Genomic DNA, 16,395 nt, shown 5'->3' on the forward strand with positions numbered 1-16,395 from the left:
AGAAAAATCATATTACCTCAGATTCTTAAAATTCCAAGTTGCACACAATGATTGGCATGACATACCACAACTATACAAAGAACACTGAGCGCTACATCTAGGGTTGACCTACATGCTGGCAACTGAGGAATGTGTAAGAAAAATCAACACAAAGTGATGCGATATTCCATAGAGAAATATCAACACCCCACTAAATTTAGACGATGTTCGTGTGTGAAATTTTCATGTGAAAAAGAAAACTGCAACATATGAAACAACTATCTAGGTCTGGAGCTGCCAACATATGAAACACTTTTTTAATACCACCTAGCTTAGAAGATCAATCATAATCCCTTTAGGCTAGTTCTATATGACACAAGGTGTGGGAATGTTTACATGTGGATCTTAATCTAAACAAATATGACTACTGATAAAGAAAAATTATATCATCCTCACCTGTGCCATTAATTAGTTAATGCGCAAACAGTTGTTGGCATAGTCGTCCCTGCGAAGGTAACCGCGCCGTCCACCCTTCCATGTGCATGCATTCCCCGCGGTTGCACAATTCAACTCGCCCTTACTTCTGCCACCCCAAAATTCAGTAGTAGTTGTTCCCTACAATGCAAAATTCTTTAAGAAAATTGAGAAGTACAACAACCCTACATACATCAAAAGCTGATGGAACAGTCTTATGCAGTAGTTTGCAATGACAAAATGAAACGCGTCAAGAATGCTCGTAGTCAGCTCAAAACTCCGAACACCAGCAAGGCAGCGACCATTTTCTCCAACCTGAGAATTAAGAACTCACCAAGATTGTTTCCAATCCCCATCTCAAATTCCAACAAACTTCAGCCCAAAAGTCCATCCATTTTATGGGTAATGATAGACAAGCCTGATTAGAGCAGTATTACATCAACCGGTATTCGGAGTTGCTTTTTGGTTTGGAGAAAAATTGAAGATCTTAAGCAAAATACGTTGAGTACTAAAAGAATGAAGGTACATGGTAGTGTTGTAACTCCTTGTATACCAAATATTTCATGGTTTTTTCTTCAAGATGTAGATCTCAAAGTACACAAAAATAATCAAGTTTCGTGGTAGTTATAATAGCTCATTTCATTTCCAATGAAAATTCAGAGGTGTTCTTTAAACTAAAATATAATACCTTAAAAAAATAAAAAAATAGGTGTTCCCTTAAAAAAATGTGGAGACAACAAACTATCAAGTTCTTCTATCTATATGTAACCATGCATCACTAAGCTCAATATAACTCACTTCTAGCCGAAGTCAATATTGCACCTTCCATATGGAACCCATTCCCATGTCTATGCATTTCCACGGTCAAAGTTGATTGCAATATTTCTATGAGTATCTCTACAGTTGCAATATCATTAGCTTCCGACTTCTCGCAGTTGCTCCCCTGATATAGTTCAAGCAAGAAAAAATATTCAGTAAACTGAAATGAAAACATCCTAGGGAGTAGAGGGGCTCAGTGTCAAGTAATGGTTTTAGGTAACTATCTGGTTCAACCAGGTATGCCAATGCGTATGTCGTCTCCCATATTTTTACCTTCTAATAATCATGGAAAATGATTCACTTCTCATTACGTGATATAATTAATTGTATTGTGGTCAGCAGCAAGAGGAATGTCTAAATGAGCAGCAATTCAAATAAAACTAACGTCTCTAGGATTGTGTTCTGAAAATTTAGAAATGGAAGACGAGGTAAATTTTCCAACATCCACTACACTTTTTATGATGAGTGGACTGGCAATCATAATTTATTGATGGGCTATGTGTGTTATATTCGGCAACCAAAATGACATACTAATTGTGGATTGCGAGAAAGAATCTCTGTGTGTGAACTATTTTCCTGCTTGCAAACATGCGGCAACACATTTTCATTTTCATTTTGTCAGTGTATTGTTACTAATTGGTGTCCAAACAAAGTATTTTAACTGTACTATTCTATTATTCATTCAGAAGTGTGATGTAGTTCGAACATAACATGTGGCAGGCTACATAAATCACAAGAAGAAAGTAACAACTGACCAAGCATGTGTCTGCACGATTTGAAACTACAACATCTCTCCCATTTCTTTTTTCATTGGTCATTGACAAGTGTCAGCATTACAAGTGTTGAGGCCACTTTCCCAATTTGCAACCTCCAATTAAACATGAACCGAATTGAGATTCGTTCTGGACTACTGGAAATATTAGCTATGTGCAAAGAATAAATATTATATCAGTACAAAATAATTTTGCTTTCAGTGGATGTGTGTATGTTGATGAAAAAAGAACAAGAAGAGAAATTAGAAGAGATGGGTGGATAACATACCTCAAAGGCGAGGATGACTCAGCCATGGTGCAGGAAGAACACGAAGTGGCTTGTTAGATTGAAGCTCCCCGTGAGCCACCTCCCTGTCGGCACCTCCAGCCTCGCGGCGCCGCTACCACCCTTCTCCTCCAACGCAACCATTGCTTACTGGAACACTGATGGGCTGGAGGTGAAGCCGTCTCCCATGGTCCGAACTCCTCCCAGAGTCAATTACATATATCTACAACCAGTCAACATGGTGTATAGAGGTTAGTGACAGCAACTGAACTGACGGTCAGAACCGAGCAGCTAGCAGAATGGTCAGTTACCTTGGTGCGATCAAAGAGGTAACCAAGCCAAAAACATGTGAAGCAAGATAGATAAAATTCATACCGTTGACCAAAGTATCTGCAGTTCTTGGCTTTAGGACTTTAATCACAACATCTTTCTGTGAGCTCATCAACCTAGCCCCATGAACCTGGATAACAATTTTTTCACCTCGTTACTTGGATGCAAGATTGAAGTAGGCTATACAAATGCTCTCAACGGAAACATGTGCTACTGAAGAATAAGTCATTCACACTGGATCAATGTAAGCAACATGTCATGCTCGGCGCTGCATGAAAGAAAGTTGGTGCTGATGGCATGAATTGCAGAATCATATAGACATGAGTATGAAATACCACCTTGCTGATCATGACGCTGCCAACATGCTCATCTCCCGTGTCCTACACGCGCAGCTGGGGCACCACCGAACCAGAGGACGGCGATCTGCACGAGAGAAAGGGAAGAAGTCAACCTCCCTTGCAGAAATAGAAAGGCGGGGATGGGTGCAGCCGGCGAAGACGAGGGCGCCGTCGACCAGGAGGACGGCGACGGCACCCAACCCTACTTCGACCAGGAGGACGGCGGTGGTGCCCAACCCTACTTCGACCAGGAGGACGGCGGTGGTGCCCAACCCTACTTCGACCAGGAAGACGGCGGCATCGCCCAACACTACTTCGACCAGGGAGACGGCGGCGCGGAGGGCGTCCCGCTGCGCGAGCGAGGCGGGGGAAGGCTGCGGCTCTGGCTGCGGCCTGGGCTCGGGGGAGGAGGGGGCAGCGTCGGGCCAGGATGCGGGGGACGAGGAGGCGGGCGCGAGGGGCCAGTCGGTGCCGGGTCCCTCGGGCTCCGCGGCGGGGCGCTCGATCCTGCGACGCTTCCTTTGGTTGGGGCGAGCACGGGTGGGGCGGGAGCCTCCGGCGGGTGGCACGGGAGCCGAGGCGGGGGCGGGCCGGCCGCTGCGCCAGAGGGAGTGCAGGCAGAGCACCTCCTCGGCAAGGCGGCGCTCCTCGTAGGCATCGTAATGCGGGGGGACGGCGGCGGGGCGCGGTGGCTTCGACGCGTCATCGGGGGCGGCGAGCGAGGGATTTGGGGGGCGGTTGCGCTCAGGGAGGGAGAAGAAGAGAAAAGGGCGCAGGTTGAATCGCCAGGTCGTGCTAGCGACGGGGGGTGGATCGCCAGGTCGTGCGTGCGTGCGCGGTAGGAGGGGATCCCTGTTGGTTGAACCATCACGACGACGGCAGATCCCCTTTAATAGTAGAGATTGTAAAAAATTAAGAATGCTTTGCAGAAGTTCATGTAGACTGCTTAGAGCAACTCTAGCAGACCCTGCATCCGGCCTGCCCGCAAAACGCGTTTGGAGTTCGCGCAAAACCGTTTTTACGGGCCGGCGCGGGCTGACACAGATGCAGACCCCGCATAATGGACCCGTAAAAAAGCATATTCATGGAATATACTTTTTATAAGGGTCGGCTTCTGCGGGTTCTGATCTGGCGCAGCTCCTCCCGGCCCGTAAAACTTAGATTTGCAACTTAAATTGATCTATCATAATGCTTTTCTTTCCTTTTGCAACAACATAGAAACTACTACCTGCCAAGCTATTCGCTGCACTTTCAGGTTGAATGCGTGCGTGCTGATCGGAACCATAGAATTTGGGGAGGAACTGGTGGATTCGACGATTTAGGGAGGAACCGGTGGATTCAGCATGTGCGTGCTGATCGGAACCATAGAAACTACCCGCCAAGCTATGCGCTGCACTTTCAGGTTGAATGCTGTTAGCAAATGCATCCGGCTGCCACTGGAACGAGATCTTGTAAGTCACGAGATCTTGTATTAAGGAACGAGTAAAGAGACTTGATGGTAACGAGATTGACATACGGGATTATATGAATCCTTGACACTGAGGTTCAACTGATAAGATCTTCGGAGAATATGTAGGATCTAATATGGGCATCCAGGTCCCGCTATTGGATATTGACCGAGAAGTACCTCGGGTCATGTCTACATAGTTCTCGAACCCGCAGGGTCTGCACACTTAAGGTTCGGTGACGTTTCGGTATAGTTGAGTTATAGATGTTGGTAACCGAAAGTTGTTCGGAGTCCCAGATGAGATCCAGGACATCAGAAGAGCTTCGAAATGGTCCGGAGGTAAAGATTGATATATAGGAAGTCCTGTTTTGGTCACCGAAAAAGTTTCGGGCTCATCGGTAGTGTAGCGGGAGTGCTGGGAGGGGTGCCGGGGAACATCGGGAGGGGTGTCACGCCCCAAGGGGTCTCATGGGCTATGGGAAGAGATAAACCAGCCCCTAGTGGGCTGGAATAAGTTTCCACCAAGGCCCATAAGGATTGAGAAGGAAAAAAACACAAGGTGGAAATAGTTTCCAAGTGGGAAGGTGGAATCCTACTCCAAGTAGGATTGGAGTAGGACTCCTCCACCTCCAATTTCGGCCAAACCTTGAGGGTTTGAGGCTGCCTCCTCCCCTCACTCCCTCCTATATATACTAGAGGTATTGAGGGTTTTTTGAGCCTCTAGATCGTATTTCTGCAAAGCTTAGGCGAAGCCCTGCCGGAGTAGATCATCACCACCACCGGCGCGCCGTCACGCTGTCGGAGAACTCTTCTACCTCTCCATCCCTCTTGCTGGATCAAGCAGGTGAAGATCGTCATCGAGCTGTACGTGTGCTGAACGCGGAGGTGCCGTCCGTTCGGCACTAGATCGGAATGGATCATGAGACGGATCGCAAGACGGTTCGTGCAACGGATCGTCAGACGGTTCGTGGGACGGATCGCGGGACCGATCGTGGGACGGTTCGTGGAACGGTTCGTGGGGCGGTTCGAGGGACGTGAAGACATTCCACTACATCAACCGCGTTTCTTAACCCTTCCTGCTGTGCGATCTACAAGTGTACGTAGATCCAAATCTCCTCTCGTAGATGGACATCACCATGATAGGTCTTCGTGTGCGGACAAACCTTGCGGGCACAAATTATGGACAAAAGTGGGTTAAAAATATTACTCCACAAGTGGCACAAATTATGGACAAATTATTGATGATCTTTAGTGTATGTTTAGCTCATATACCACTAAAAAGAGTCGCATACACCACAAGCAGTGACGGAGCTACACACGGACAAAACAGTGTCATGGCTCGCCCAGCCCTAGACTAATATATACTACACCCTCACTAAACTAATATAAAAGCATTTAGAATACTATTTTAGTAATCTAAACATTTTTATATTAATTTATTTTTATATTAGTTTATACAGGGAGTACAAATGAGTGAAGGTAAGTTTGTATAAAATTATGGGATTCCGTGTAGACTAATCCGCCGGGCCCCTCCAACATTTTAACTATAGCTCCGCCAGTGACCACGGGGTCATTCAACCATCAAAATTTAGGTTATTATTATCATTTTAATCCTCAGAAATTCAAATGCAGCACAAAAATCCAGAGGCTTGACCTGGTGTCATGATATGGATACCAGATGCCGTGGTACAATTTTGAGAATATTTCGCAAAAGTTGACATATAGACTACTTAAAAATTAGATAATCTCCAAATAAGAAACTAGGTTTCAAGAGCGGACTGATCCTGTTTGTATGCAAAGCGAGCGCTGCTTCATTCATTCGCCCTTAAATTTTGTGCACGCTCAACATGTCAAAATTCATATTTTCTAGGTCCGTTGCTATATTTCAACTATTAAGTACATTTATTTTATTTAATGCATATCATTAAAATTTGGACTGCATGTACATGCAGCTATGACCAAAAGTAGATTAAAATATACTATGATGATTTTTCGTATATGTTTTGCCCAAATACCACAAATTAAAAGAAGTCTCATAACCTCGTGGGTTGAGATCTGGTCACCAACATGTAGATTATTGCAAGTTTATTCTTCAGGAATTCAAACGAAGCCAAAATTCCTGAGAGTTGCCATGATGTCATTGTATGACCCTTAAAGGCTATTGTAAAAAATTAAGAATGCTTTGCAGAAGTTCATGTAGACTGCTTAGAGCAACTCTACCTGACCCTGCATCCGGCCTGCCCGCAAAACGCGTTAGGAGTTCACGCAAAACCGCTTTTGCGGGCCGGCGCGGGCTGACACAGATGCAGACCCCACATAATGGACCCGTAAAAAAGCATATTCATGGAATATACTTTTTATACGGATCGGCTTCTGCGGGTTCTGATCTGGCGCAGCTCCTCCCGGCCCGTAAAACTTAGATTTGCAACTTAAATTGATCTATCATAATGCTTTTCTTTCCTTTTGCAACAACATAGAAACTACTACCTGCCAAGCTATTCGCTGCACTTTCAGGTTGAATGCGTGCGTGCTGATCGGAACCATAGAATTTGGGGAGGAACTGGTGGATTCGATGATTTAGGGAGGAACCGGTGGATTCAGCATGTGCGTGCTGATCGGAACCATAGAAACTACCCGCCAAGCTATGCGCTGCACTTTCAGGTTGAATGCTGTTAGCAAATGCATCCGGCTGCCACTGGCTCTGTTGGCCGTAGTTATGTTGGGCGACCTGATTGCTGACGGCAGGAACCTCGGCTTGGTTGACATTGTAATTTACCCCACCAGAAGGCGCAACAAGACCATGGTTTGCAGTTCCAACCTGAAGAGCAGCACTAGCTACGCTGGCTTGCGCGACGGCCTGCTGGTACACTTCTAGCTATTGCCACTCCTGCTTGTCGGTGTCAAAGTACCACCCTGGGTACTCGGCGTAGAACATCATGTACGTTGGTCGGGTACTCCGAAGCGGCCCCCGGTCCCCAACCGGATGCAATACCCGCGGTGGCGCTCTCCTCCGCGATCGTCTCCAGCCCGACCTGCGCCGAGTTGTGCAGGTAGGAAGCACCAAACTGCTGGTGCTCCTCGTCGGCCGTCTAGGCAGCGTCGACCTGGTACCACTGCTGCGTGGCCTCGTCGAACTTCCACCCGTGGTACATGCTCTCCAGGTACCTGGGATCCGCGGGGTCGACGGCAGCGCCGATACCGCCGAGCTGCGTGGTCGTGCTATGGTCCGAGCTCACCCCTGCAAAGGGGGGAGAGGAGAGGAGATGTGGTTGATGGGAGAAAGCGCCGGATGAAATGTTCCCCCACCAACCGCTTCCGCTTATATGCAAGGCACCGCAGCCGCGAGGGGGAAACCCACGTTTTACCGGGTTGGGGTTGGGAATTTGCCGCGCCTCCAAAATTTTTTACGGGTCGGGACGGAATGTGGAGTCTGATCGGGCTAGTTTTTCCGCCCCGACCCGCATTTTGACGGTTATTTTACGGATCGGGGCGAGATGCCAGATTGAACCGTATTCGAGAAAGAAACTAGATTCCAAGAGGGAATGGGCAGGTTTGCATTGGAAGTGACAGCTGCTTCCTCTGTTGTCCTTCAAAATTTTCTCATGCTAAACACGCACAATTGCATGTAACATGTCAAAATTGGTATTTTTGCGGGGCGGTTTGCTATATTAAGCCATTAAGTGCCTCTCTAGAATTTCCTAGATATAATTGGACTTTGAATTACAGGTGCATGCAATTATAGACTAAACTGAGTTCGAAAAAATATATTTTTGGTGTTTAGTATATGTTTAGCCCATAGCAAAACAAAGTAAAAGTTATCCCAAAGGCCCGACCACGGAGATATAGGTTATTGCCATTTTAATTATTATAAATCTAAAAGAAATCCAAAATTTTGGAGACTTGGCATGGAGTCATGCATGATATGGTCACTAGCTAGGGGATGTGGTAGAAATTTGGGAATATTTTGCAAAAAAAATCATGTTGACTACTTACAGACCGGTCCATCTCTGATGAAGAAACTAGGTTTCAAGCAGGAACAAACCTAGTTTGTATCTGAAGCGATCGGGTGAATTCTAAAATGGAGGATGGGTAAGTTGTCATTTTAAAGTAAAAAACGGAGGTTGTTGTATCAAATAGTTCATTTACGAAATTGGTATGGTTTAGATGCTTTCGCTCGTGGAAACTACTGTACATAGTGACTCTACTGCCTGGTCCAAAGATTCAAAGGTCATAAGAGTGATTCGATATATACAAAGTCAAGTTCACATAGATTATATATTAGCGAAAGCATGTCTATAGAAAGATACACACAAACATTAACTTGTGAGGTCCGTTGGACGAAGATTATACCACAAGTAAAGCATATTTCGAACTGGTATGTCGTGTAAAGTGCGTTAACAATGACTAGACGATCACTGAAATCTTATAAATTTATTTATTATGTTTTAAAATGTTTGTCCTTGAAACTCATTCCACTCTCAACAAACACTATTAATTACCCGTCACATGTAAAAAAATTGGATTCCGTAGACGCGTCCGCGGACCGGTGTCGGTCACCTCTCATTTTTCTTCTGCTGCAACACACTTCACATAAGCAAAACCCTATTTACATACTAATCTGCGTAGATAAAATTCATCGTACATAGATAAAAAGTGCTCCATTCGGATAAAAACTACCCTAGTTCTACTCGTTGTCCGAGATGTAGATGACCCCGTGCATGATGGACCGTTCTCATGGTCATTTGTGGTGGGGCGCAGCTCCGGCTTCTCTTTCTCATCGTCCTCTTTTAGTTACGCAAAGTTTCGATGAGGTGGATATGACAGTGGCTCGTCGTCACCTTCCGCTTTGAGCGGATCGAGTCGAGGATGGCGCCTTGCTCCGCCTCAAATTACACTATCACCTCCACGGCTTTGGCGTGTTGGACCATCGCATTTGCCTCTTCCATGCCTAACCCGCTCATCTCAACATCCATAGCCACACCTCCTACTCCCTCCGTCCAGGTGTATAGGGCATGCGCGTTGTTCTAGGTCGTTAATTTAACTATTTAAATATATATTATATGTAATAAATAATATACCATTAGATTCATGTGAGGGTGTAGTTTCTGAATATGTATTTTTTATCACATATAATATATATTTAGTTAGTTAAATTGACAACCTAGAACTACGCGCATGCCTTATACACTTGGACGGAGGTAGTACTCCATATCCTACAGACCCACCCTCTCCTCCCATGGCACTACCTCCCCGTCCTCCTCAGTTAACCTATATATTGTGGTCTTATTGGTTTAGTAGGATAAGTGGAGACACAAATGAGATGACATGTGTTGAAATAAAAATAAAAACACATGGACCTATTATGGTCTTTAGTCATTTTTTTAGAAAAGGAGGATGACCGCCGGTCTCTGCATCTGCGAAATGCATGCGACCATTTTATTGATTATTTTCGAGAACCTTACAAAGTAGTACAACAATATGCCTGAATCCGTCATCTTGGCAACATTTGCCGCTACTCCTATCCATATGATGAAGGGGTGCAAGCTGAGCCAAATACTCAGACCTCTCACCTAAGCCTAACATCTAAAGCCGGAGGCCCCGACCGAGACACATACCCGGTTAGGGGCACAAACCGGTCTGACGCACTCACATGTGTCGCCGCCACCATCTTCCACCAGTTCATCTTCAGAGCAGATTGAGGTGCCAGCCTTGGCAGGTGCCTCCGCCATCGACGCCACCATGACGCCAAACGACGACCTCCACCTAGTCATGATTATAAGATTAGAGGAGTGGCAAGCAGGGAGGCACCGGATTGTCGCCAGGGCATTGCAGAGCAGGCAGGGGGTGGAGTAGCGCCCAAGAGGGCGACAACAAGGAGTGGTGTCGTTCTAGCCAGCCAAAGTTCGAGTTTGTCCATGCGTGCGTCCCGAAGAAGAAGAAGCGAGAGGATATAAAGAAAAAAATGTGGTTTAAAGGATCTGTTATGTCTGATGCCTCGCATGACTGTATATTCGTTTTAGGGGCGTTTTTTTTTAGATGATGTTTTACCGATCTGCTATTAAAGATACCGAGGATGACAATGGGTACCCATTATCCACATACCCGACGGGTAAAATCCCTATTAGGGCAAGGGTATGGATAAAAAACCATGGATACATAAATGGAACAAATTTAAAACTCATCGGATATAATGGATATGAATATGATTTAGTATACCACATATCCATGTACCCATGTACCCTCATATAATCTAGAAAATTAAGCCTTAAATATTATTTATTCACATTTAAACATATTATATGTATATAAATCACGTAACTAGCCAGGGTTCATAATGTGCTGCTGTTTATGAGTGTGTTTCTATCACAAAGTGTTGTTATTTATAAATTATTATTATAAAATGTTGTTTATGACTATGTATACTTAAATTAAAATGCTTCAAATCTAAGTAATTTTGTCCATGAGTACCTGCTTATCCCGACAAGTGATGGATATGGAAATATTTTTTACCCGTGAGTACCCGTTTATCCCTGACGGGTGACGAATATGATTTTTTTTATATCCGCCAACAAATATGGATACAAAAGATGGGTAAAATTTGGAGAGGCGGATAAGGATATGGAATGGCTCTGTCCATAACCAAATCCAACGGATGCCATCCCTAGATACCCGAACCCCGTTTTCTCAAGGAGGAACCAGAAACGTTCCCACGGGCCACTGTCCATTTCTGGCTGACCAATGGGCCCAGCAGGTCAGTGTCATCTGATCTGACTATATACCGCGTCCGTCCGCTTTGCTCCTCCCCTACCAGTCCCCCACTCCCCACTCGCCTTCCGTCCTTGAGCCACGCCCGCGAAAACCCTACCTCCGGAGCCATCGCCGGGCGAGATGAAGGGCGGCGACATCGAGGCGGGCTACGCCGACGCCGCGGCGTCGAAGGGGGCGGCGCTGTACCCCGGGGCGACGGAGAGACCCGAGCTGCGCTGGGCGCTCATCCGGAAGGTCTACGTCGTCCTCTGCCTGCAGCTTCTCCTCACCGCCGTCGTCGCGGTCGTCGTCGTCAGGGTCCGGGCCATCCCGCGCTTCTTCGTCTCGTCCTACGCCGGCCTCGGGCTCTACGTCTTCCTCCTCATCCTCCCCTTCATCGGTGAGGCCTCTGACCATTTCCCCTCCACCTTTTTCCGTTAAGAATTTCTGATCCGATCGATTGCAGCGAGGGTTTTCTCCTTTTTGGTGCAAGAAACAGAGTATGTACGAAATTAAATTGCTCTGTTTCTTTAACAACAGAGTACAACATGCAGCAAGTGCATTTTTTTAGTATCAGAAAACAAATACTACTATGTTGCATCCAATTTGGGAGATCTGAAGAAGATTCTCGTTTTGCTCTCTGAATGAACTAGCCGCTGGAGCTCTTGCCTGAATTTATGCCTGCAAGCATAAAGACTTGGAGTGATTCCCCTGAAAATAAAAGGTCGTTCCGCGACGCGATACTGCTAGTAGTATGAGTGCAATTGCCCCCCCCCCCCCCCCCCCCCCCCCCAAAAAAAATAAAACTTTCATTATGTCTGATTTTGAGGGCCTTGGTGAGAGGACAGGACTAACTTTCCCTTTGCGTTCTTTGCATTCTCGTCCCCACAAAGCTTTGCGAACTCTTTACTTTTGCAGGAAGGAACGTCCCATGCACTCTTAATTTTGCTTTACTACTGTGAATTGCAGCTGGGGTATAATCTGTTACTAAAATGCTTCTTAATGTTTTGCATGCAGTGTTGTGCCCGTTGTCCATCTACCGCCAGAAGCACCCAGTCAACCTGCTGCTGCTTGGTGTCTTCACAGTGGCCATCAGCTTCTCTGTGGGCTTGACATGTGCCTTTAACAGCGGTAATTGTCTTCCCACCATCAGACTATGTAAATCTGCTTCTGCTGCCAGCTCCTAGCTTGTTCTTGAGTCAGTCTGCTGCTTATGTAAATCAGCACAATGCTATCGTCAGAATATGATAGCTCCTGCACCGTCAGATTCTTGAGTCACATCTGCAAGTTCCTAGCTTGTTCACCATCTGCCTTTAATGCCCCTCATTGTGTTAATTCATTACATATACACGGCTAGTACAAATTTTCCTACAATTAGCTGGCTTGTTAGTCACCATGTGCAGCAATCGATAGTTTCCTACTGCTATTGTGAAGCGTTTTGTTTGCGTGTGCACTGGGTTCAGAAATACATGTGCTGTCAATTTGCCATGGCCATGCAAATGGTAGAGGCGGCCAAGCAGCCCATGTGACTGTAGTTGATGCATTTTCCTAGTCGTGTTGAAGGCTAAATTGTAGCTGTTGGTCACCATTTATGATTGATATGCTAGTCTGAGTTAGAAGCATTTGTAGTATTAACAGCTAGCAGGATTACTTTTTTATTTGTAGTATTAACAGCTAGCAGGATTACTTTTTTAGAAGACCTTGCTTTCCTATTTTCAGCTGTTATTATCTGAACTCAGAAATTGGCAAACAGTAACCTTCGCTTTTCAAAGAACATTGGTTGCATCTTGCATATGTGTTTACTGTTTCTTTCGGCCACTATTTCTTGTAAGATACAGTGTTGTGATAGTATCAATTTGATCTGAAGGGCCGATTTGTCCAATAACATGGGAGCTGACAAGCTAAAGTTGACATGGTTTTGGCAAGGACGTGGTTTAAGTTGCAGGGCTAGCTTAAACTTTTATCAAAATAAAAAGGATTTTTTGATTGATATATCATACTAGTGTTGTGACAAGACAATAGATGCTTCAAAGGTTTTTTAAAGGTACTCAATGCATGTGCTTGTTAAATATCATTGGATTGAAGTGATTGAAAATGCATATTTTTATTTATTTATATAAAGTTATATTGTCAGGCACTCTATGATCTATCATCTATTGTGTTTGCATCAGTGTTCATGCCACTGTATTTTGGGGTTGTAGCAATTGGATAGTTTCCTACTAGCTATTATTGTGAAGCATTTTGTTTCTGTGTGGACTGGGTTCAGAAATACATGTGCCCCCAATTTGCCATGGCCATGCAAATGGTACACACTCAGCCAGCCCATGTGACTATTGTTGATGCATTCTCCCAGTCTGTGTTAAGGGCCAAATTGTAGCTGTTTCACCTTTTAATATATGTTAGACTGAGTTAAGCATTTGCAATATTGCCAGCTAGTAGGAATGTGGGATTGCTCTTTGAGAAGACCTTGCTTTGCTATTCTCAGCTATTACTTTTTTAATTCGGAAATTAGCAAATAGCAGTAAACTTAGCTTTTCATAAATCATTCATTGCATCTTACATATTTATTTGTTGTTTCTTCCTGTCAATATTTGTTGTATGATACATAGTGATGTGATAGTATCAGTTTTTGATATAAAGGGTGGTTTGGTCCAATAATATGCCAGCCAACCTGCTCAAATTGTCATGGTTTTGGCATGGAAGTGGCCTAGATTGCCACACTAGCTTAAACTTTTATCGAAATACAAGGGATTTTCACATGCTATATCAGACTACTGTGGTGACAAGACAATAGATGCTTCATAGGTTCTTTTAAAGGTACTCCGTGCATGTGCTAGATAAATTTCATTGGATTAAAGTAATTGAAAATACATAATCTTTCCATTTAGAAAAAACAATGTTGTCAGGCACCCTGTGTTTGCGTCAGCATTCCTACCACTAATTTTGGTGTTTTACTAATATTAGTTTGGTTGTACAGTGCATCACTGCCATTTACTTCAGATTTTAGCATGCATGTGCTTTATTGTTTGGTCAGATTTACTTGATAGTTTCTTTGATAAACAGATGTATGCGATGATAAGAAGCAATTACTTCATTTAGTATTCCTGCTCTTATATACGTACTCCTATATGATATATATGTGTTTTTGTTCTTTGTCCTTGGATGGTTTTTCTTTGATAAAGAACCGCTAAAGTAGTCCGCTATGTGCACAGGCAAGGTCATTTTGGAGGCTGGGATTCTTACAGTGGTTGTTGTCTTGAGCCTCACTGTTTACACCTTCTGGGCTGCGAAGAGGGGCAAGGACTTCAGCTTCCTTGCTCCTTTCCTATTTGCTTCTCTCAGCATGTTGCTCGTCTTTGGGCTCATTCAGGTCAGATGCCGTCCATTCCCTTATCTATCACTCTTCAATGCTCTACGATGAAATGTTGATCATGACTTGTATATGCAGATCTTCTTCCCGCTGGGCAAGCTGTCTCACACGATCTATGGTGCGCTGGCGGCGCTCATCTTCAGTGGCTACATTGTCTATGACACGAACAACATCATCAAGCGTTACACGTATGACGACTATGTCTGGGCCGCCGTCTCGCTCTACCTTGACATCATCAATCTGTTCCTGGGCCTGCTGACCCTGTTTAGGGCGGCTGACAGCTAGGCGCGTCGCCCTGCCCCTGCTCTCTCGTGCTTCAAATCCCGTGGACGAATGTGGTATCCTGACGAGTCCCTTGACATGAAGAATTGCATAGGCTGGTCTATCTTGCTGGCACGGTGGAGGTGCTTCTTAGTTTAGTTGAGTTATTAATCCCTATTAGTAGAGAGCAAACATAAGAAAACTGCTGTGCGTCGGTTGTATTATACGGATGGTGGATGTGATGCTGGGTTTAGGGGGGGCTTGACATGCTGGACTGCTGGTGCTGCGTTTCTGATATCATTTGTGTAGCCGTATGACTTCTGGACGAGAGCAATATTGTTTCCCAGCACTTATGAATTTGTGGATGGTATTTGTCCTGGACTATATGTGAAATAGACTATTCTACGCCAGAGCAATCTTCATATGTGGTCGTCAACATATGACATATAGAGGTTGCGTCGACAAAACGCAAACTCACATTACATGTGTGTTCCACCTGCCATTGACTACAAGGTTCTTTTCATCGAAAAACTAAATTTGGAACATATTTGATTCAGACTTCAGTTCGAACACAAAAGGAAGGATTGTTCATTGCAGACCTTTTACATCGAATTGTGCATAAAAAACACGTCGTGGTAGATCCATCATTTTCAAAGCAAAGCACAACCAAACAGTTCTCATTTCTTGTCAGACTTTTTCACCTCCCAATACATCCATAATAAGACCGCATGCCAAATGAGAATGTTTTTTTTAAGAAGAAACTGGCCTCAATACTCTCATGGCATTATATGGTTTTTGAATCGCGAGTCTCGTCTAGTTTGTACATGTATATATGTACTCTTAAATGAGAATTTATGTTTATTTTTAATTTTTTATTGGCTCAACATTACAACTAAATTAAAATGAAACCAAGCCCTAGTAAATACAAATTACCAAACCAAATGGAGTACTTGCTGCTCATCTCTAGATATATTTTCTAGTGACATCAAATAGAAAAACTACTATTTATGAAACTTCCTCGGTTACTGCTCATGTACGTGCCGACTCTCATGAGCGAGGCACCATGAGGCGGTGTCGGCGATCCCGTCGGCATGGCGGCACAACAGATTTTGGAAGAGTTAAGAGACTAGCTGTGAGAGAGAGATTGAGAGAGAGGGGATACGGAAGGGCTGCGCCGACGGTCTAGGCCCCCGAATTGGTGGCATGGGCCGATGGAGCCAACACCACTAGTAGTTGTTTTATTTCCTTACTAATTTATATTTTAATTAAGATATTTTTTCCATTTATGTGTCATTTAGCTAATATATACTCTATTTAGCTTATTTTAAAATTTAGGTTGCTTTTTAAATTATGTTTCACTTAATTTACGTTTCATTTAGATTATTATTTTAGTTTAGACTTAATTTACTATTTGTATTCCATTTAAGTTTCAAATTTACATTTTATTTAGCTTATTCTTTCATTTATGTTTCATTTAATTTACCTTTTAGTTTATGTTATTTTTAAAATATGTTTCATTTAATTTATAATTTATTTAGGTTTTAAATTATTATTATTTAGGTTATATATATGTGTAGGAGGTATGAACAATA

The 16,395-nt window shown here is 44.0% G+C and overlaps 1 protein-coding gene and 1 pseudogene across 1 annotated transcript; one reads left to right on the forward strand and one right to left on the reverse strand.

Moving 5' to 3' along the window:
• Positions 1-3,288: 3,288 nt before the first annotated feature.
• Positions 3,289-3,733, reverse strand: LOC123445458 (annotated as a pseudogene).
• A 7,503-nt stretch (positions 3,734-11,236) lies between these two features.
• LOC123445459 (protein LIFEGUARD 4-like) lies at positions 11,237-15,213 on the forward strand. Its single transcript, XM_045122441.1, has 4 exons — positions 11,237-11,572; positions 12,190-12,303; positions 14,385-14,542; positions 14,621-15,213. Exons 1-4 carry the CDS (start codon positions 11,314-11,316, stop codon positions 14,825-14,827), a joined length of 738 nt encoding a protein of 245 aa, XP_044978376.1. The 5' UTR covers positions 11,237-11,313; the 3' UTR covers positions 14,828-15,213.
• Positions 15,214-16,395: the final 1,182 nt, after the last annotated feature.

The sequence above is a fragment of the Hordeum vulgare genome, chromosome 3H (genome assembly GCF_904849725.1).
Source record: "Hordeum vulgare subsp. vulgare chromosome 3H, MorexV3_pseudomolecules_assembly, whole genome shotgun sequence".
In the NCBI taxonomy this organism is placed as follows: domain Eukaryota; kingdom Viridiplantae; phylum Streptophyta; class Magnoliopsida; order Poales; family Poaceae; genus Hordeum; species Hordeum vulgare.

Bases quoted from the DNA above. Each gene is read 5' to 3' on its own strand.
- LOC123445459 (XM_045122441.1), top strand. From the start codon at position 11,314: ATGAAGGGCGGCGACATCGAGGCGGGCTACGCCGACGCCGCGGCGTCG. The intron at 12,304-14,384 runs GTAATTGTCTTC...CTATGTGCACAG, and splicing joins GACATGTGCCTTTAACAGCG to GCAAGGTCATTTTGGAGGCT. The intron at 14,543-14,620 runs GTCAGATGCCGT...TTGTATATGCAG, and splicing joins TCGTCTTTGGGCTCATTCAG to ATCTTCTTCCCGCTGGGCAA.